The sequence below is a fragment of the Pelmatolapia mariae genome, linkage group LG20, assembly GCF_036321145.2.
Source record: "Pelmatolapia mariae isolate MD_Pm_ZW linkage group LG20, Pm_UMD_F_2, whole genome shotgun sequence".
Taxonomy (NCBI): Eukaryota; Metazoa; Chordata; class Actinopteri; order Cichliformes; family Cichlidae; genus Pelmatolapia; species Pelmatolapia mariae.
The window spans coordinates 39,977,975-40,001,014 of NC_086244.1; the positions used below are offsets into that span (position 1 = coordinate 39,977,975).

At 38.7% G+C, this 23,040-nt stretch overlaps 1 protein-coding gene across 1 annotated transcript in view; it reads right to left on the reverse strand.

Moving 5' to 3' along the window:
- Window positions 1-7,426: 7,426 nt before the first annotated feature.
- Window positions 7,427-23,040, reverse strand: part of ntsr1 (neurotensin receptor 1 (high affinity)) — a 78,022-nt gene continuing 62,408 nt past the window's right edge. The window contains exon 4 of the mRNA XM_063465446.1: window positions 7,427-9,479. Coding sequence (XP_063321516.1) covers window positions 9,224-9,479 — 256 coding nt within the window. The 3' untranslated portion in view covers window positions 7,427-9,223. The remainder of the gene's footprint in view (window positions 9,480-23,040) is intronic.

The window sequence follows — 23,040 nt, forward strand, 5'->3', positions numbered from 1 at the left end:
ATTCTGACCATACACAGAATAGTTCTCCTTTTTTTTTTTTTTTTTTTTTTTTTTTTTTTTTTGAAGCATTATGAGGAAGATTTACAAAACAGATTAAACTTTTATACATTATAACCCAAAATGAGTGACCTCCTCATCACCTCACTCAGCATTCCACTGGCATTTCTCTCTCTCTTTCAGCGACCTCTGTCCACAACCCACGATTGCTTCTGACTCATGTTTAGATGCTCGTCCAATGTTTTATGAACTTAAGTATTTAACTTGTGTTTCTGTTAATAAAGTCGCACTGAAAATCCAGCAGTTTTGCCTCTGCCTAAATCTGCATTTGGGTCCTTTTTCATGCACTGGCCCTTGCTGGCGTAACAGTAACCCCCGAACCAGATGGTGGACATTGAAGATGAGGGGAACCATCACCCTGAAGGAGTCCTGTTGGACTTGGTTAGTCTGTGGGAATTCAGAGGCAGCCGATAAGTACCAACAGTCCAAGCTGAATCGGTTCCGGCAGTGACTAAAGCAAATATTTGGGTGTGGGAGGAATTTAGAGAGGCCATGGAAAAAGCCTTTTAGACTGCCTCGAAGACATTCTGGAGAACCATCAGGCGACTCAGAAGGGCAAAGCAGTGCCCTGCCTGCACTGAACCAGATGATGCTGCTGCTGGGAAAACAGTTTCCCCTCTTTTAAAAACTGAAATAATGCCTGATAACTTTTACTTCCCGATTCCTTTTGCAATAAATCAATAAGGTCCAGTTTGATTTTTATGTTATTGAGGTTTTGGATCAATTGTCTCCTCTCGACCTGATACTTCTGACAATGCAATATGACATGTTCTATAGTTTCCTCTTCCCCACAGTAATCACATTTCCTGGTGTTATGTTTCCCTATCATGAATAATGTAGTGTTCAAGCCAGTATGTCCAAATCTCATTCTTGATATGACCATCTCCTCCTACTGCACCGAAATCCATAAAGAAAAACAACTGTAAGTCCCATCATGTGTATTCGGAAAAGTGTTTGCTGAACTTCTGCTAAAACAACCAGATGCAACTTGTGGCGCTTGCCCTTAATTGCACTCACCTGTCACCCATTATATAAGGACTGCACTCACCTGCAGCTAACTCTTCCTTCACTCCCACATGGGGCGGCAGCTGAGGTGAGTTTCAGTTTGTTTCCCGAGTTCATGTATTAGAGTTACTGAATGACTTAAATCACAATTTATTTCCTTTCAGAGTTAGCAGTCCATGTGTGTCTTTCCTTTTCCTCATTATTCAATAAAACGAGAAACCTGCAAGTGATTGCTGACTGTTCATTCTCATCCTGACCAGATGAGTGATGATGGTAACAATCTCCAACCTCCTCTGAGCCTTCCTTCAAAACAAAGCTGCTGACTTTGACTGAGTACACTGTCCAGCGTACTTCAGTTGTTCTTTACGTCATTCACTATATGTATGTATGTATGTATGTATGTGTATGTGTATGTGTATGTGTATGTGTATGTGTATGTGTGTGTGTGTGTGTGTGTGTGTGTGTGTGTGTGTGTGTGTGTGTGTGTGTGTGTGTGTGTGTGTGTGTGTATGTGTGTGTGTGTATATGTGTATATGTATATATATATATATATATATATATATATATATATATATATATATATATATATATATATATATATATATATATATATATATATATATATATATATATATATATATATATATATATATATATATATATATATATATATATATATATATATATATATATATATATATATATATATATATATATATATATATATATATATATATATATATATATATATATATATATATATATATATATATATATATATATTAGAATTGGTCCTAGCACTGAACCCTGTGGAACACCATAGTTGACCTTAGTGTGTGAAGAGGACTCTCCATTTACATAAGCAAATTGGAGTCTATTAGATAGATATGAAACAAACCACTGCAGCGCAGTACCTGTAATACCTACACCGTGCTCTAATCGCGCTAATAGAATATTATGGTCAACAGTATCGAACGCTGCACTGAAGTCTAACAGGACAAGCACAGAGACGAGTCCACTGTCAGAGGCCATAAGAAGATCATTTGTAACCTTCACTAAAGCTGTTTCTGTGCTGTGATGAGCTCTGAAACCTGACTGAAACTCTTCAAATAAGCCATTCCTCTGCAGATGATCTGTTAGCTGTTTGACAACTACTCTTTCAAGGATGTTTGATATGAAAGGAAGGTTGGAGATTGGCCTATAATTAGCTAAGACAGCATGTTAGACCACAACACTGGAAATCACTGATCATTAGCAATGTCAACAAATGACATTGCCAAAGAATAGTATTAAAAAAACTTAAAAACAAGTTTTTGCATCTGTTCTGTTCTCTCAAGAAATCTGTGAGGTCTGGATGTAGCTGTTTTAGTGGGAGAAACATTTTGTCACTCATCCACGTGACTTCTTCAGAATGCAAGTTTCTCTAACCTTATAAACTGTACATTTGCATAATGACTGACACTAGCACCACTGACTAACAATTGGTTGTGAGGTCTCTAGCAGTGTGTTTGACATTAACAAATGGATAACTGAAAACTTCATTAACGCTTGATGATGGCAAAATGCTAATTTTTCTAACTGTCCATAAAACCAAATATGATCTGCTTATTCATGAGTTAGGAACATTGGTTCAAAGATTAAAACTAGATATTAAAACTCTTCAGATAACTTCATTAAATAGACAGACTTCTTCCATCCTATGAATATCACCAAAATCACTTCTTCCTGTGAAGCAACAGTGCTAACCACAACAGCACCTTCTGCTCTGTTTATTTTTAATTTATTTTTTATATGTGGGTTATCTACATATACATATATTTTATATATTGAAACTGTAAAATATATATAAAATATATTAAAAAATAGTGAATAAAATGAAATGAAATAATGAAAATATTTTCATCAAACTCTGTAGATAAACTCTTAACAACAATAAATATAAAATTGAAGTTAGAGATAAAATTTAGAGATAAAAAAGAGATTTAGAGATAAAATAGATTTGTTCTAAGGAATCTATGAAATTTGTTAGCAAAATTATCTGTTAGATAATACAAATTTAGCTCCCTTAACTAGAACTAAAAATCATAGAACTAAATTAGGATTTAAATGTACAACTTCCATCTATTTCAACAGAAATAGTTTTTTATTCTATGTGAAATCTGTGGGTCAGAAAAAAATAATGTAACTCTTCAATCTTCCTTATATTTTTATATCCTCCTGAGAACAGAGGAAAAATGAATCTTCCCATTTAACTTTTTTTTTGTGATTTCCTTCGTCTTTGGAGCTAAAAGACGCCACCCAAATGCGTGAGATATTAATGGATTGCCAAGACTTATTAGGATAGCTCAAATAAGTCAAAAGAAAAAGACCAAAACACAAATGTCCATTGCAGAGGACATACATAAACAGGGTGGTTCTCAGGAGAATATTACCAGGCTGTACAGCTGCTGGCAAAGTGAAACTTTCTTTATCTGTTGCTTGTTGATTTCTGCAGCAATAACAGGGTAAAATCTCACTTGTTTCTTGTCAGACCAGCATTATCTTCATTACCCTCACATTTGCTGGAGAGGATGTGCTCTGTAGTGAGTGTTCAGAACAGCTGAACCTCTGCTAATCATGTGTAATGATTAATTAGAGAAATAAAAGCTTAACTTTAAACAAGGGTAAACAGAGTGTGGTACTTTACTCGAATGAGGATCCAACTGTAAGACAAAGGACGAGTGTGGACCAAAGAGCTTTAAGCTGATTAAAATGAAGAAGTCAACTAAGAAGTCAGACTAGGAAAACTGGTGATTTTAAAAATGATATAGTTTACAAAAGTATGTATTGTAATTACAAGTTTCTTCATGGTTGAACTCTGTATCGTATTCTGTTCTGGAAAATCAGTAAAGGTGTTCACTTTAGATAGTGGAGGAGCTGCAGTGTTGAGGTTCTGAAAACTGAATCAAACAGGAGGCTCAGACCAGAGGCTTCTGTAGAGTTTCATTACCTGCTTTACAGATAAACAGGTGCTAATACCTCATGTTATCCCAGAAAATCCCAGACAGTGTGACAGGAATAAGACAGACACAAACTGTAATCTGCATCTCTCCATTCTTTATTATTCCTTTTTATATAGAAACAAAAGCACATTCTGAGAGAAATGTTATACACATCTGCAGAACAGAATCATAGAGTAAAAAAACAAAATACATTGTTAATTTTAACAGCAAGTTGAAAATGTAAAACATCAAAAAACCAAAGAACAAACAAAAACAACCACAACATATCATATGTATAAACTTAGTAATGTTTATCATTTATATTTATTTATTTAAGTACTATATGCTCACTTTTAATTTGATGGATCCACATGTTTTTGTTTTTTTTTTTTTTTAAACTGAGACTAGGGCAATAAAAGACTGAAAATTTTAACTGTTAAAAATATGTGGTGGATCTCACTAGCTAAATTAGCAGGAGCCAAAACATTGGGTGTGAAAAAAAATCCCCCTAATGTAAAGATGGGAAGATCTACTCTGTGACAGAAATAGTTGTAATTGTTTTTCAGTGTAAAATGACAGAGAATAGGTTTAGTCCCTCATTTGCTGTAAGTTATATAATTAAAAGATTAAGGAAATTGTGGAATTTGTTCATAATTCCAAAAATAATTCTCAAAAGTGTTTTAAACTCCACCATGCGCTCTTCCAACTAATAATTAAGGAGCCCATTTAGCTTTTAAATTTCTATTAGTGCACATAAGTAATTTGCACATATATGTTGCATGCGGAAAATGTCCAATTCAGTTCATTTCATTTTCATTTATATAGAGCTAATTTCATAAAAACAGTGCTCTCAGGGCATTTCATATTGTAAGATAACAATATTAGAAAGAAATCCCAACCACACAACCCCCTATGAGCAAGCACTTGACGACAGTGGGAAGGACAAACTCCCTCTGGCAGAAGGAACCTCCAGCAGAACCAAGCTCACATCTGTCCACCATGACTGGGGGGGTAAGAGGAGAGAGCAAAAAGAGATAGGACAAAAGGCAAACTTTAGGAGAGAGAGAGAGAGAGAGAGAAAGAAGGAATGGCCTTTTTTTATTCAGCAAGACAATGTCAAAAATATTCTGTGCATATTTCATCAGCATGGAAGCACAGTAAAAGAGTCTAGGTACTAAACTGACCTGCCTGCTCTCCACACCTGTCACCCGCTGGAAGCAGTTGGCACATCAGGAAAGGACAATACAAAAAATGCCATGTTTAGTCTTTTCTGATACACGTAGCTGGAATCAAATTCAAAATGAGCATATGTTTTTTTGTTTTAAATAAAGCAGCCACAGTTTTAACATTTGATATCATCTAAAAAAAATCCCACCTTCACCATGTCACAAGATAATTGTCTAGGGCTCTGATTGGGTTTCATTATAGCTACTTGCTAAATAGACACATTCTCATAAGCTGTGTGTTTGCCAACTCTTATTCGAATGTTCACAAAAGGCAAAAAATATTCTACAAAAACACAAGTAATTAAGGTTTATTGATATTGTGGTTTTTTTTAGAACAAAATTCACAAAGTGCTTTACAATACAGAATAAGATACAACAATTAAAACTGTATAAATAGATCAAACTAAATGAAAGCAAAAAGCCTGAACAGGTGAGTCTTAAGTTTCTTTTTAAGGGTATCAGCAGTGTCCACCGATCTTTGGTCTAATGGAAGTGAGCTCCACAACTTCCACTGGATATAAGATCTACATAGCTCAAATATGTAAGTCTCTAACACACATTGGCTGCCAATCACTTGTTGGATGGGCATTTCACGCAGTGTCCCACTTAATTCGCTGTAGCAGAGGTATTACAATTATTTCTGGACTAGGAAAAATAACAATTAGAAAACATCTATGTAAAGGTTCTTACCGTATAGTTTACAAAACAACAAGTACATGTGCATTGTATTAATTTGTACATTTTTTGAGTCAATTGATTTTGGGTCAATTTCTGTTTTAGGAAATCTATTGTCTGGCGAAGTTCCAATGAGGCACATGCAAAAGAATATACAAACACAAACACGCCATAGGAACACATTTCAAGTCGTATTACAACAAACAGCATATAACTGTCACCAATAATAAAAACAAGGGTCAGTTTTTTAAAAGGAACAAACAAGACACAGAGGTTAAACCTTTTTTAAAACACTTTTGTACGGGTGACAACCTTTTTCTATTTATGAAACAACACCATGTAGTTCACAAAGTTGTTGTTATGTGGAGAAAAAAAGGATTACCAACTATGAAATTGATATCCCAGAATATTCTGTGCATATTTTGCATATTTGGGCCCCAAAGCGTAGCCTTGATTTGTTTTTTGGAGGGGTGGTGATGTGAGCTGTTTTTGTTTATTTTTTCCCTCTGGGAAAAACTGCAATCATCTGGGGGTTATCACTTTATTTTTCCATCATAAGGTCAAGGTATTAGTTTGTTCAGTGCTTTGATTTATACCTAAATATTTGGAAAACCCATGACACACCCATCAGCCACAGCTGCAGTTTCTATTTAGCCAGTGCTTGCATGCTACAGGATCCTTTGATGTATGCTGGCAAACATAAAAGCAGGCTGCAAAAGTAAAACTCAAAAGTAAGACTCTGGTAGAATAAAAAGTGCAATGAGTGATTCTACTTCTGTGATCTTCACACTTTACCATTACTGCATTTTTCTATTATGAATATCATTGATATCTCCAGGTAGGTTACATCAGTGCATAGAAGGTTCTGTTATAAATGAATTAAAAGCATGGGCTCTCTTGGTAGCTGCTGAAAATAACATCTTGTGCATCACATGGTTAACTGCTGCTAATTCACTGACACCACCGTATATATTAAATCAGAATAGGTGGTGTTGTATAAATTAGTGCTATAAGTTGTAAATCACTTGCACTACATGCACAACGTATTAACTAAGAGTCGGTGATTAAAGTGTTTCTCTGACTTTACAACATACAACAAACAAGTTTAACATAGCAGGGCTTTTTCAGTATAAGCTGGCTTGACAAAACCTAAAACCCCAATTAGAGATGCATAATGCATTATTAATGCATTATCACAACACTGGTTATCAGCTTTCCTTATTAAACCAGTACTTTGTGCTTCGGAACCTGTGCACGGTATTATGCAGAGTGCTCTCTGCCATTTATTTCTTCAGCATCACAGCTTCAAATTAAAGCTAAAACTTTGACCTTGATGTATTCAAACGTTAGTGTGTTACCTCAGTACTGCCCCATGCCCCAAAATATAAAGATCAGGAAATCATATTAGGTTTTATTTATTTACTTTTTCTTCTTTTTTGGGGGGGGGGGGGGGGAAATCAAAGTGTTTTAATGTTACTGGGGTTTTTTTTATGTTTGTTTTTTTACTGTTCACCTCCTCACTGATAAGTAGCCTATAAACAGATTTTTCCCCTTTTTGTTTCCCTTTTTTGTGTAGATAAAATTCTCATTCAGCAGGTTGCAAGTATAACACTTATTCCATATCAGCAATGAGTCTGCATATCACCAGGAAAAGAATGAAAATTGAATCAAAACTCTGAACATAAACTACTCCCTGATTAAAACTGGTGACCGGATGATAGCTAAAGAATCACAGACAACCAGATGTCGATGTTATTCCCACACAGAAGATAGGTGTGATCAGACTGTCTCTTATAAAGTGAAAAATGTCAATCTAATTATTGCAATGAAGGAATTATCAACGTCTGTCTTTTTCTTTTTTCCCCTTCTTCCTATTTAAAACAACGAGAGCTGATTTGGTTACTGTGGCTGCCACACAACATCTTTTCCAGATTAGGAGACCTGTATGATTGGAGTCTGTTTTTTTTTTTAATATAAATAATACTTTGCAGGAATGGAACAGTCAGAAACAAAATGTGAAGAGTAAAACAATTTTTAACTGCAGACTTAACTATGGATTGCACCAAAAGGAAAGTATGTTATTCATCCCTAAACCATGCTCTGTCAGGTTATCATTAGGCATCCTTTATCAACAGAGGCTGAGAGATTTTTTACCCCACATCCTTGTAGGGTGTTTAGTTATCTGACACAATAACCCCAAGTTAAATCACAATGTTTGTAATTCCCAACATCATGTTGTTAATCCTTTCTAGCAGCTTGTGTGTTTTAACCATTCAGATTGTTTCTACATCGTTGTGTTGGTCCTGAAGAAAATCTTTGCTTCCCACATCTCTGTCAGCTTCTGCAGCACTGTATCTGTTACTACTCTTTTCTCCATGTGAGGATATTTGCATCCATGCATCCACTGCAATTTCCTCCAAATGGCCTCTGCTGGTTCTTGAAATACTTTAAATAATCAATTACAGCCACTTCTGTTCTGTCCACAGTAATTTCACAGTTTCTAAAAACTGCCAATAGTATTGATTAGTATGTAAAATTGCTAAATGAATATCAGCGTTGAAGCAATGAGGACTCTCTATTATGTAGATTTGCCTCATTTTCACCAAGAATTTAGCTGAAAAGCTTGTTCTGCAAAAGCCAAATCACACAAGAGAAGTAAATTTTAATGATGCAAGAGATTCTTCCTATACAGCTGTCAATACAACTTAGATTTTAGAGAAATACATGTTCCTTGCACTGTTTTTTCTAACATCAAAGCTAGGTTTCTCCTCAGATCAATCCATCCGAAAGGAAGGTTACATCATAGCTGTTGTTGTGGTCAAAATATTTCTACAAGGCGTTGTTTTTGAGAAAATACTTTTAGGAGTTACATAAGCTAAATGTTTAGAAAAACTGAATCAGTGAGGTACACCACCCATTAAATTCATTTCAATGATTGGTGAAATAAAAACATATATGTACAAACATACAGTATAAATAATTTACATCAGTATCTTTTGTAAAGTCTTGCCTTTCCCCCCCCTCTTCTTCCATCCATCGTATTTTCTTTTTTGATTTAACAATCTCATGTTAAAGGTATGAAACACAATAATCCATGAGAAAATGTGTCTGAAATTAAATCAGAGCATTTAATGAGTGAGAATTTAACCTCACATGACGATGATGGTGACCACATTCTCCAACTCAATGCCAGAATTTCCTCTGGGAAAATGGAATCAAGATGTGGCAATGTATGAATTTATGACAACGTGAAAGAAAGTGTGTTTATCTGCAGCTTAATCAGTATGCTGTCTCTTTAATGATGTTAGTGGAAAGGGTGTGGCTACTGGAGATGCTAATGGAGTGGCGGTTGAGGGGGTATGGTTGCTTCCTGTTTGTGTGACGGCAGGGCATGCAGAAGTACCGCAACGTGGAGAAGAAGATCTGACGGTAGGTGGCTGATACCAGGTTGTAGAGGACAGGGTTTATGGCCGAGCTGACGTAGAACAGGACATTGGTCAGCATGTAGAAATAGTGGTAGAAGTCATATAACTCACTGGAAGAAAACACAAGGGAGAAGTATAAGGAAATAGTTATATGTCCAATGTTTAAGGCTAAACATAAATATATTACTTTTAATGCTTTGTATAAAAAAGATACACAGGTGCACTGTGACTTGTACAGCAAAGTTAGTGCATGTGAACAGCCTCCGGAGCACCGCATGGTGTCGAGACTCATCCAAAACGGAAAAAAAACAAAAACAAACAAACAAACAAAAAAAATCTCAACTACATGTGGTACTTGTACTGCCGAAAAACAATAAAATCAATAAAAAAAAAACATGGCTGTTTCAAAATGCTAACTTTAATAACTGACATTCAAAATGCAATATCGACATCGAGATAGACTAGTAATGTTGCAGTCTTCATTTATTTATTTTTTACCTGTCCCGTTTGGTTCTTTAGCCTTCAGAATTGATGTCTGAAGGCCAACAAAGATACCCAACGGATTTACTTTATCAAGTGGATCATCGGGGCCTTGCCTTGATTGACCTTTGTTGTTATTATTTATTTTATTTTATTTTATTTTCAGTTGTTACAGACGGGACAGACATGGCTAAGGGATAGGAAAACAATGGGGGGGGGGGCTCCCCTGTGTGGGTGGCTGTGGTGGAGCGGGAAGAGAAGAGGAAGGCAGTCGGGGATGGCAGTCGGGGATGGGGAGGAAAGGAAGGGAAGGGCAAGCAGCCCCTCCCTGGGGCCAGCTCCCCCACTGACCCCAGTAGGCACCCCCGCCATCTGGAACCCACCAAGGCCCATCCAGACCGGGGCCCACAACAGCAGCACCGCCAAGCTCCACAGACCCGGGGCAGCCCACCTGACCCCACCGCAGAGGAAACTGTATCCACCCCATCCCACATAGCAAGGAAGTCTGGCCCAGATCTGGTATCAAGCCGGCACTGCTGGCTGACTTCTGGCATGATAAGACATATGTCATCCAGATATGGGCCAGGCCTGGCATAGACGGCACTGTCTATGTGATGGCATGCCATATCTGACTCGATTGTGGTTTGGTTTATGTGGTCCAGGCCCATAGAAAACAGGTCTGGCCCAGATCTGGCATCAAGCTGGCACTTCTGACTGACCCTTTGTCATAGCAGAGTGTATGTCAACCAGATGTGTGCCAGGTCTGGCAATGACGCCACCGTTTATGCTATGGCATGCCATTTCTGGCCTGATTGTGGTTTGGTGTATGTGGCCCAGGCTCATAGAAAACAGGTCTGGCCCAGATCCGGCATCAAGCCGGCACTTCTGACTGACTGGTGTCATGGCAGGGTGTATGTCAACCAGATGTGGGCCAGGTCTGGCAATGATGGCACTATTTATGTTCTTATTTTCCTATTTGAGTTAGAAGATCCAAATGCCATGTTGCAATACTATACTGTTATGGTAGTTTCAAATGCAGGTTTGGTGGCCCAGATCTGGCAAACCAGATCTGGGCCACCAAAGGGCCATCATTCTTTGTGGTATGTGGGCCATGTGTAAGCACATTGTGTGGGCCAGGTCCGGGCCATACCAATTTTTCTATGTGGGATCATTCAATCATCTCCCATGCTACACAAGACAATAGACACCCAGGTTAAGTCCATTCTCCACCTCTCCTATGTCTTTCCCCCACCTACAGAGTGAACTCCTGCAAGGATGAAGAGCCCCCCGGTTTGCACTGATGCACCAGAGGCCCCCTGCACCAGGGCTGAGCGCTCGTGCACCCACCCGCCCACAACCTCAGCGACATACCAACGAGGACCGAAGCCCCCAAGACCCAGCTAGAGCCCCAGCATGGAGGCAGAGCACCCTGAGAACCCCAAGCCCCCACCCTACACCAGCCCTGCTGCATGCAGCCATGAGGAAAACACCATCTAAGAGCCTCCAGAGCCCAGTCGCAGCAGATGGCCCCGCCCCTCCCTGAGCCTGGTTCTGCCGGAGGTTTTTTCCTGTTAAAAGGGAGTTTTTCCTTCCCACTGTTGCCAAAGTGCTTGCTCATAGGGGGTCATATGATTGTTGGGTTTTTCTCTGAATCTATTATCGTACGATCTACTGTACAATATAAAGTGCCTTGAGGCGACTGTTGTTGTGATTTGGCGCTATATAAATAAAATTGAATTGAATTGAACTGAATTGAGTAGAGCCCCTAACCAGGTCATGACCACAACCTCTGGGATAAGCCCTCCAGGGATAATGTCCCTAGGAACTCTCCAAATGCCCTAAACCCGTCCCTACCTCCACATCAACCACAATAGCGAAGGTGGGACCAAACTACGACCCCCACCCCAGCTAGGTGATGGAGCCGATCAAAGGAGCCCAAAGGGATATATCGACTAATGTTATATATTAGATGGTTTCTATATTGATTAGAATTAAGATTGTTTTAATTTTTCCAGTTCATAAGGACAATTTTCTTGGCAATACATAGGGCAGTAAAAACCATGAGGTTTATACAGTGGCTTGCAAAAGTATTCGGCCCCCTTGAACTTTTCCACATTTTGTCACATTACAGCCACAAACATGAATCAATTTTATTGGAATTCCACGTGAAAGACCAATACAAAGTGGTGTACACGTGAGAAGTGGAACGAAAATCATACATGATTCCAAACATTTTTTACAAATAAATAACTGCAAAGTGGGGTGTGCGTAATTATTCAGCCCCCTGAGTCAATACTTTGTAGAACCACCTGTTGCTGCAGTTACAGCTGCCAGTCTTTTAGGGTATGTCTCTACCAGCTTTGCACATCTACAGACTGAAATCCTTGCCCATTCTTCTTTGCAAAACAGCTCCAGCTCAGTCAGATTAGATGGACAGCGTTTGTGAACAGCAGTTTTCAGATCTTGCCACAGATTCTTGATTGGATTTAGACACCAGACAGGTCAGGGATAAAGTTATTGAGAAATTTAAAGCAGGCTTAGGCTACAAAAAGATTTCCCAAGCCTTGAACATCCCACGGAGCACTGTTCAAGCGATCATTCAGAAATGGAAGGAGTATGGCACAACTGTAAACCTACCAAGACAAGGCCGTCCACCTAAACTCACAGGCCGAACAAGGAGAGCGCTGATCAGAAATGCAGCCAAGAGGCCCATGGTGACTCTGGACGAGCTGCAGAGATCTACAGCTCAGGTGGGGGAATCTGTCCATAGGACAACTATTAGTCGTGCACTGCACAAAGTTGGCCTTTATGGAAGAGTGGCAAGAAGAAAACCATTGTTAACAGAAAACCATAAGAAGTCCCGTTTGCAGTTTGCCACAAGCCATGTGGGGGACACAGCAAACATGTGGAAGAAGGTGCTCTGGTCAGATGAGACCAAAATGAAACTTTCTGGCCAAAATGCAAAACGCTATGTGTGGCGAAAAACTAACACTGCACATCACTCTGAACACACCATCCCCACTGTCAAATATGGTGGTGGCAGCATCATGCTCTGGGGGTGCTTCTCTTCAGCAGGGACAGGGAAGCTGGTCAGAGTTGATGGGAAGATGGATGGAGCCAAATACAGGGCAATCTTGGAAGAAAACCTCTTGGAGTTTGCAAAAGACTTGAGACTGGGGCGGAGGTTCACCTTCCAGCAGGACAACGACCCTAAACATAAAGCCAGGGCAACAATGGAATGTTTTAAAACAAAACATATCCATGTGTTAGAATGGCCCAGTCAAAGTCCAGATCTAAATCTAATCCAGAATCTGTGGCAAGATCTGAAAACTGCTGTTCACAAACGCTGTCCATCTAATCTGACTGAGCTGGAGCTGTTTTGCAAAGAAGAATGGGCAAGGATTTCAGTCTGTAGATGTGCAAAGCTGGTAGAGACATACCCTAAAAGACTGGCAGCTGGAATTGCAGCAAAAGGTGGTTCTACAAAGTATTGACTCAGGGGGCTGAATAATTACGCACACCCCACTTTGCAGTTATTTATTTGTAAAAAATGTTTGGAATCATGTATGATTTTCGTTCCACTTCTCACGTGTACACCACTTTGAATTGGTCTTTCACGTGGAATTCCAATAAAATTGATTCATGTTTGTGGCTGTAATGTGACAAAATGTGGGAAAGTTCAAGGGGTCCGAATACTTTTGCAAGCCACTGTATTTATTAGGTATGTGTGTTGTTGAAGGGATCCCAAATGCTATCATTTTTCTGTTGAGTAAATTTACCTTACCTATAGGTATAAAGAAAGTTACCTTACCTCACCTTACCTTACCTTACCATGTGGACTGTATTCATTTCTTTAGTGACATCATCCAATTTGCCCAACAAGCACACTAAAGGGGAGGTTGGAATTTTACATTTCTGACACTTTGATAAGTCTTCACATATCCCGCATCAAAACTTCTGAACTGGTGGACAGAACCAAAGAACGTGGATGTGTATTGCCTTGACAATGTTGCAGTCTTAAATACAATCTTTAGAACCTGATTACCCGCTGATTTACTGGGAATTTTAAGTTTTTGGTCTCTTACTCATAATATCTTTAACTTGCAGGCTTCAATTCATTAATTGTACTTACAGTGAAATTGTGATCTAAACAAATGACGTAACAGAAAATGAGTAGTTTTGCAGTAAACAGTGCTAACTACTTTTCCTGAAAATAGACTTAAATAAAAACAGCTGCAGGGTGATGAACATTTATTTTAAACGTTATATTACAAAATTACAAAGATAATCATGACCATTAATATTTTGTAATGAAATGCTGTATTTTAAAGTTAACTAAGCTTTTTTAAATACAAAAATTACAAAAAGTGGTGACATAGTAACCCAGGTTCTTTAAGTGGCGGGACTATATCTCCGTGCTACATATTTCATATGTATGTGTGGACTGATCTCGAACAGTATAACTCACATGGATAGTGTTTAAGACACACCACCTGTGGTGGCAGTGCAGTAATAGACGCTTCTTCGGTAGACCTTAATAGGAATGTCTTTCTAAGCGACTTGTAGCTGGAGTACATATTTCATATGTAAGGGGACTTGAAAACTGAGCAGAAGCAGCTGCTCCTGCAGGAGCATAGAATGGCAGTTGAATTTAAAAGACACCTATTTCAGAATCAGAATTAGCATACTTTATTAATCCCTAAGGAAATTGTGTTGGTTACAGTTGCTCGAGTACAGTAACAGAAACAGACTAGACTATTTAACAATACAATATGTTACAGATTTACAGATTAAAGAAATAGCACAATATATACAAATCACTCAATAATAAATATCAAGGATTGACAGAGGTGAGTATAAATAAATATCAAGAAAACTGACAGCAACATTACCGAGTAAGAAAAGAGTGTGTGCAAAAAGGATGTAACTATTGCAGTGTTTACAGTGTATGGAGGAGTTGTACAGGGAGATGGCTACAGGCAGGAATGATTTCCTGTGCCGTTCAGTGGTGCTTTTTGGTAATCACAGTCTCTCACTGAACGTGCTATCCTGTGGCTAGCCAGCACGTCATGGAGTGGGTGGGAGGTACTATCCTACATTGTCTTTATCTTGGACAACATCCGCCTCTCCGGGAAGGAGTCCACCACGATCCCCACAACATTACTGGCCTTCCAGATCAGTTTATTGAGTCTGTTGGCATCTGTGACCCTCAACCTGCTGCTCCAACATGCAACAGCATACAGGATAGCACTGGCCACAACAGACTCATAGAAAATCCAGAGCATTGTCCAGATGTTGAAGGACCTCAGCCACCTCAGAAAATAGAGAGGACTCTGGCCTTTCCTGTAAAGTGCAGTGGTGTTTTTAACCCAGTCCAGTTTACTGTCTATGTATACTCCAAAGGATTTATAGGTATTTATAGTTTGAGAGTTGCACACAGGCTACATTCACTACACTTAACTCCAAAACAACAACTGAAGGAATAGAAGAGGTTACACACTCATACTGCTTATATACCCATGGCAGCAATTAGTGTGTGTGTGTGTGTGTGTGTGTGTGTGTGTGTGTATAGACACTTTTTCCTCTTAATAAATAATAATTTAAAAGCTACATTTTGTATTTTTCTCTGTGTAACATAAAAAAGTAGTAAGGGGCCAAATACTTTTCACAGCACTGTGTTACACTGAACCTATAATGCTGATTTTAATCCTTGTTGGTCCACTACCAGAAACCCTTCCAACGTCATTATCAGATCAACTTTTGAGGAAGTGTTTCCAAATTTGTAATCTAGGCTGCCTGCCAGTCTCCAGATTTATTAATGATGTCAAAGCCCCTGCACGAAAAAGGGAAGAAAAACAATTTCCTACAAACGCTAGAATGAGATCGGCTTTTCAAGTCCAAGTGGTACAAACCTAATCTTCAGTTGGCTGGAAAAAAACACAGTATTTCTGATTCCTGTCTACATGGATAACCACAGAGAGAGTGTTACTGCAAGTGGAAATGAATCCTAAATAAAAGGAGCATTTACATTTCATATGAAAAGCTGAATATCACACTCCTTTCACAAATATTGTACTACTGTGGTGCAACACAAAAAACATAAATTCAGACATAATTACATATTTCAGAAAAAAAATATAAATTCAGAAAAAAAGTTTTTAATTTACAAGAACATTTTTTTTCTCAAACATTTACAAGAAATAAATGTTTTTAGTGAAACAGCAAAATCCCTTCAATTCTGCTGGAATTTTAACACATAGTGGAGACATTCCTGCGCGTCATCAGAGTAAGTAGGATCTGATGAATCGATGCGTTCTGCTTTTGCAATGGACAAGGGTTGGTGAAGTGTGCAGCAAGTCAATAATGTCTATATCTGTCTGCATACAGGCACACTATTAAAGATGAATGAGAGGAGAGCTGAGAGGGACAACAGCGACAACATTGAACACAACCTTTTTGTTAAATATGCACTCAGGTAATTCTGTATACAATGTTTATTTAAGGAAGGTTGACATGGACTAGAAGTGAGTCTTTGCTCTGACAGAATTTTGAATCCCTCAGATATATTTTACACTAGTTTCCTAAGTTTTTAAACAAAACCAAACATATTTACCAGCTTACTCAAAAAAAGCTTCCCTCTGCCTTCACTCACTTCTTCTTGTTGATTTACAGTCATTTACAGACAATCTGATGTTGGCTCTCTTACCTTGAATGGCTTTGATGCATTCTCTTTAATAGTGTAGCCTTTAAGTGTTTGAAAAAATGTTTAATTTAACTTAATATTTCAAATACCAAAAATATTTTAGATTTACGTTTCTACAAAAACCATCCCTGTTTATCATTTTCAACTGTCTTAACTTTTAATGACGTATACATCAGTGTCGGGCAAGTTACTTTGAAAAAGTAATTAATTATAGTTACTAGTTACTTCTTCAAAAAAGTAACTGAGTTAGTAACTGAGTTACAATATTCTAAAAGTAATTAATTACTTGAAAAGTAACTATTGCGTTACTTTAAAAAAAGTAACTTTGGAGTCCAGGGTAGAATTGGCCATTTTTAACTACTTTTGATGTTTCCTCTACATTTCACCTTTAAAAACTATTTACTTTGTCTTGTTTGGTATCATCCTTTTCAGCACAACCTCACGTGTCTGAATTTACAGTTATGTTTTCATTTTTTACATACTGTATTAACACAATTGATCTAAAATCAGACAAAAAACATAAAATCAGAGTAGAAAAAGTTATATTTTTTACTGTAACAACCACAAACATGTTTAATGAATCATATTTCATAACTTTAAATGCAAACATAAATTGTCAATTTTAAAATCCTATGCACAAGTTTTGCAAACAACAAAGTTATTTGCATCCATTTACCTTTTACCTTGATTTTTTAAATAACCATTTCAAACTATTTGTATAACAATCAGCTGTTCTTCAATAAGATGCCACACAAATTATTTGTGCCACTCCAAAAAAATAATTTCTGTCCACTATAAAGGAGAAGATCACAGCCTGATACCTGCAGGTCTGACAGCAGCAGGTGTATCACTGCTTTCTACCTGGAGACAGCAGTCGCCTCATTGTTCTGACACACAACACAAAACTATCCACAACATTACACACTAACTACACAAGACAGCACGTTAACTACACACTCCAAACACGCTAAATGTCATAAATCTCTCAAATCAAATCATATCAAATCAAATCACTTTTATTGTCACGTCACATGTGCAGGTACACTGGTACAGTACATGAGAGTGAAATTCTTGTGTGCGAGCTTCACAAGCAACAGAGTTGTGCAAAAATACAATAACGTAAAAAAAGCAAAATATAAGAATAGCTAAATCTGAAAGTAATAAATATATGTACAATATATAAGAGTATATGCATTACTGGATGTGTATACTAAATATGTTTCTCTACGTGTGTGTGTGTGTGTGTGTGTGTGTGTGAGTGTGTATATACATATTTTACAAATGGAATAGAGTAAACAATAAAATAAGATATATAAAATATACAGAGGTCGGTAGTTGACATGTGCAAAACAGTGGCATTAATGTACAGTATGGAGTGCATAATGTTGAAGTTCCAGTAGTGAAGATGAGGTGTCTATGACGTGTTCAGCAGTCTGATGGCCTGGTGGAAAAAGCTGTCTCTCAGTCTGCTGGTACGGGACCGGGTGCTGCAGAACCTCCTTCCTGATGGAAGTAGTCTGAACAGTTTATGGCTGGGGTGACTGGAGTCCTTGATGATCCTCACATCTCAAAACTCGCTCTCTCTCTTTTTCTGCTATCTTTCTCTCTCGCGCGCGCTCTCTCTCTCTCCGTCACTCCTAAAACTTCCCCTGTTTTTTTTTCTTTTGCTCATAAGCAGAGAGTGCTTGCTAGCGCTGTCCTTAGACAGTAAACGTGACAAAACTATTGAGGAAAAAACGCCGCGTATATATTGTTTATCATGACTCTGGTTTTATGTAGCCTATCAACACAATTTAAAACTGGTATATATCATCTTGTTGCTTTGTCTTTAAGTGATCATGTGATTGGCTTACCACGACTACTTTATTCTTCCTCAGTCAAACAGCAGCACTCATGTGATTGTTTTGCCCCCTTAGCTCCAGGTGTTGTGCTAGACAGTGATTGCGATTACTGTCCGTGGGAGTGCGCAGCTGCTTAAAGCTGTAGCGTCCAGATTACTTACATAGTCAGCCACTTTCGCACAACTGATATAAGATGCGGTAAGCTGAACACAGCTTCAACCGTCTGTATGTTGAAAAAAAGTAACGGACCGCGTTTTCTTGTTAGTAACTGTAATGGCGTTGTAACGATAAGAATAGTAATTAGTTAGATTACTCGTTACTAAAAAAAGTAACGCCGTTAGTAACGCCATTACTTGTAACGCCGTTATTCCCATCACTGGTATACATATATTGTATATAGTATATAAGCTTTAAATGCAAACATTATAACAACTTTGTTCATTCTAGAGGAGTTTAACATCATTATATACAAAAGAACCCTGCGGTGAAGGACTTTGTTAATATAAGGCAGAATGTTGACCTGTACTTTAAGTCCATAAAATTGTGTATGAAAGCAAATTGTATCAGATTCCATTAGCAATGTTGACAAATTAAATAACACAACCCTCTGACAGACAAGTTGCAACCATAGGACAAAAGAAATGGAAAAGTCTTAATTTCTCCCCTTCTATAACCATTTATGGTGATGGTTTCACTAATTTGGAAAAAGCATAGAAAACATTATGGAAACAAATATGATGCTCAACCAATACATAAACAATTTTCATTATCATTGTGCAAAAGGTTATTTTGCTAAAAAGCTGTATGCTTTTATGAGTGCCTGTTCAAAGAGGCCAAGATGATATTCAAAGCTCGTAACCCAGCGTGTAAGGCTGACATCCAGCTGTGTCTTCTGTATATTCTAGTATTTCAAGTAAACACATTTTGACAGTAGATTCACTAGCTTTTGAAGACGAGCTTTCCCAGTGATACGCAACTGAAAACTGTTTCTGATACTGTCAAGCTCTTAAAATTCTTCACACAGTCTCTGAAAAATTTATGTTTTGCTTCAAATCTCATTGTCCAAATATGAATGAGTGGCCCAATTTTTAGAATTCACCTAGATTAGTGGACCATGAAATGATGTTTCAGGATAAAGTTTTTTGATGGGTAGAGTTCTTTGAGGCTTCGGTCGTGTTGCATAATAATGGGCTTTAAATACTCTGTCATTGGTGACTGAGTATGAGAACACAATGTCTATAAAGTTCAAGAGCAACAAAATCAAGCTCCAGAGCAAATCCTCTGGTACAAGTCACCAAATATTAAAGGTATGTTTGTGTTGACATCAGATCTATCCCATGTCCTCCACACACTTTTCTTGTCCAGGTAGCCATAGTTAAAAATATATTCTATTTAAAAAGCTTTCTTTAGAGACAAATTTTTTAAAAAAAATACTCAAATAATACTTTGACTTCATGACCAACTGACCAACCCCTTCCAAAATATTCTGTATGATGTTAATGCATGGAAAATTTTAATATTGTAGAACATTATGCTGGTATGTACGCTCCTTCTCTTTATGCTAAGTGAAGAAATTAATGCTGCTTTAATCCTCATCAACCAAAAGAAGCATAATGCTAATCAGTTGAGAACTGGTGATCTTAATGTCAAACATGGGTCATCTCAATTTACTGAATGAAAGATTTCAAAATAAAAATTGACAAAAAAAATTGCTCTAAATGACTCCTGAATGGCTTATGCATTCTCAGGTTGTCACCAGTAATTTGAGCAAGACTGCCATGTGCAGAAACATCAGCCACTCACAGACTCTCTTGTGCATGAAACAATGATACCGAATGAATGTTAGGGTATGGTAGGGTAGAATTCAGGCTGGAGGGAAGATTCGTAAAGAAGATGCAAAGGCAGCTAAATTTACACATACCTTTTTTAGAACCTAAGAAATTTGCTTGCTCAAATTTGTCATAGTGCAATAAGATTGGGAGGGCAAACTAAGGAAAAACAGGCAAACTGAAAAAAGGATGACTTTTGACATAGCTTCAACACAGAACTCCTCATATTTGTCACACTGAGTATGTATTTGCATCAAATTTTTTCATCTTTAAAACTGAACTGGAGTTTTCACTATGAGAATATTTATGAATTTATCACTAAGTGAAATTTACTTAAAGATTCCAGTTTAACTATTTTGCCTGGTATCATACCTTTCTCTTAGACGCTGTTCAACTTAGAGTACTTATCCCAATTTTTAAAAATATTTTTAAAAATATTTTTTCCATTTGCTATCAGAATTCCACTGGCTCAATGGGTTGCCATTACCTTGTGAGTAAATTCAATACTTGGTCCTAAATTTTAGATGACAAATGTCCCGCAAACTCATATTCACAATTGTATAAAGAAGTCCAATATTTGGTGCACTATTTGAGAAATTATTTTACCGTATTTTAGTATTATTTTTTTTATTCCAGGATATATTCCAAGAATAAATGTATATCAGAATCCGAATCAGAATCAGAATCAGAAATTTTATTGTCATTGTCACAGGTACAACGAAATTAAGAAAGGTCCCCGATCATTGCGTCATCCCTAACAATATCAAAATATAAATAAAACAATAAAATTTCAATAAATAAAATAAACAAAATAATAAATAAAATAAACAAAATACTTAAAATACTAATAAGACATATCAGTAAACATTCACATACATTCCCACATACATGCTTCAGATCGCGAATGGATTAACACAAGAGTGGCGTGATGAACATTTTTTTGCAGTATTCAGATGTGTTATTGCGGTTGGATAAAAGCTGTGTTTGAGTCTATTAGTCCTTGAACTGATTGCCCTGTACCGTCTGCCTGAGGGCAACAGTTCAAACAGGGAGTGGCCAGGATGTGAGGTGTCTTTAATGATGTTTTGGGCCTTTTTAAGACAGTGGATGTTGTGTAGAACTTCCAGTGTGGGGAGAGGGCAGCCAGTGATCTTTTGGGCAGTGTTCATGATCCCTCGTAGTGCTTTCCTCTGAGCTCCTGTGCAGCTAGTGTACCAAATGCAAATACAGTAGGTTAGAACACTCTCAATGGTGGCTCTGTAGAAGGACACCAGCAGTCTTTGTGTGATGTTATTCCTCCTGAGAATTCTCAGGAAGTACAGTCTCTGTTGGGCCTTTTTCAGCAGCTCGGAGGTGTTCACACTCCAGGAAAGGTTCTCCTCTATATTGACTCCCAGGAAGCGGAAGCTTGCCACCCTTTCTACGCAGTCCCCATTAATGAATAGTGGTTGGATCTCTGCCTTTTTCCTTCTGAAGTCTATTATGAGTTCTTTGGTTTTTGAAGTGTTGAGGAGGAGGTTATTGGCCTTACACCATGACGTCAGCTGCTCCACCTCGTCTCTGTACATAGACTCGTCACCCTTGGAAATGAGCCCCACCACAGTGGTGTCGTCTGCGAATTTCACAAAGATGTTGCTGTGGTGGCGAGGAGTGCAGTCGTGTGTGTATAGAGAGTAGAGCAGTGGACTGAGCACACAGCCCTGGGGTGAGCCAGTGCTGAGACTCAGGGCTGAGGATGTGTGATGGCCAACTCTGACTCTCTGTCTACGGCCCGAGAGGAAGCTATAGATCCACGTGCAGGTGCTGTATGGAAGCCCCAGGTCTTGTAGCTTGGCCACCAGTTTGTGTGGGAGGATGGTGTTAAAAGCTGAGCAGTAATCCACGAAGAGCATCCGCACCTAGCTCCCATGCTCTTCCAGGTGTGTTATGGCAGCATGGAGTGCTGTGGCCACAGCGTCTTCCGTGGACCGGTTTGCTCTGTAGGCAAACTGGTGTGGATCCAGGCTGCGGGGCAGTGCTGCTGTGATGTGTCTGCGGACCAGCTTCTCAAAGCATTTCATTACCACTGGGGTGAGTGCCACCGGTCTGTAGTCATTCAGGCTGGTGATGTGGGGCTTTTTAGGCAAGTGGACTATGGTGGAGGACTTCAGGCAGAGAGGGACAGTCGCCTGTGCGAGGGATTTGTTGAAGATCCTGGTGAAGATCCCAGCCAGCTGTTCTGCGCAATCCCTCAATATTCTACCTGGCACACCGTCAGGACCCGCCGCCTTCCTCGAGTTAACAGCTTGCAGCATGTGCCTCACCTCGTGCTCTTCCAGGGTGAGGGTGGTGCTGCTGTGGGCGGCGTGTTGCTGCTGTGGCTCCATTACCACCGGTGCCGTGGTCTCAAAGCGGGCGAAGAAGATATTCAGCTCCTCCGCCAGCGCCAGGTCACCTTCCGCAGCTCCGAGATTGATCTTATAGTTGGTTAGCTGCTGGATGCCTTGCCACACCTGCCGGCTGGTGTTACTCTCCAGATGGTCCTCAATCCTCCTCCTATAGTCCCCCCTCGCCTCTCTTATGCCTCTCTTCAGGTTGGATCGGGCTGTGGTGTAGTGATCCCTATTGCCAGACCTGAACGCAATGTTCCTCTCCTTCAGCAACTGCCTGACCTCCCGGGTCATCCAGGGCTTTTGGTTGGGATAAGCCCGGATACATTTAACTGCTGTAATAGTGTCTATGCAGTGTTTTATATAGCAGAGAACACAGTCTGTGAACATTTCCAAGTCCTGATGTTCAAAGATATCCCAGTTAGTCCTGTCAGAACAGTCCTGCAGCT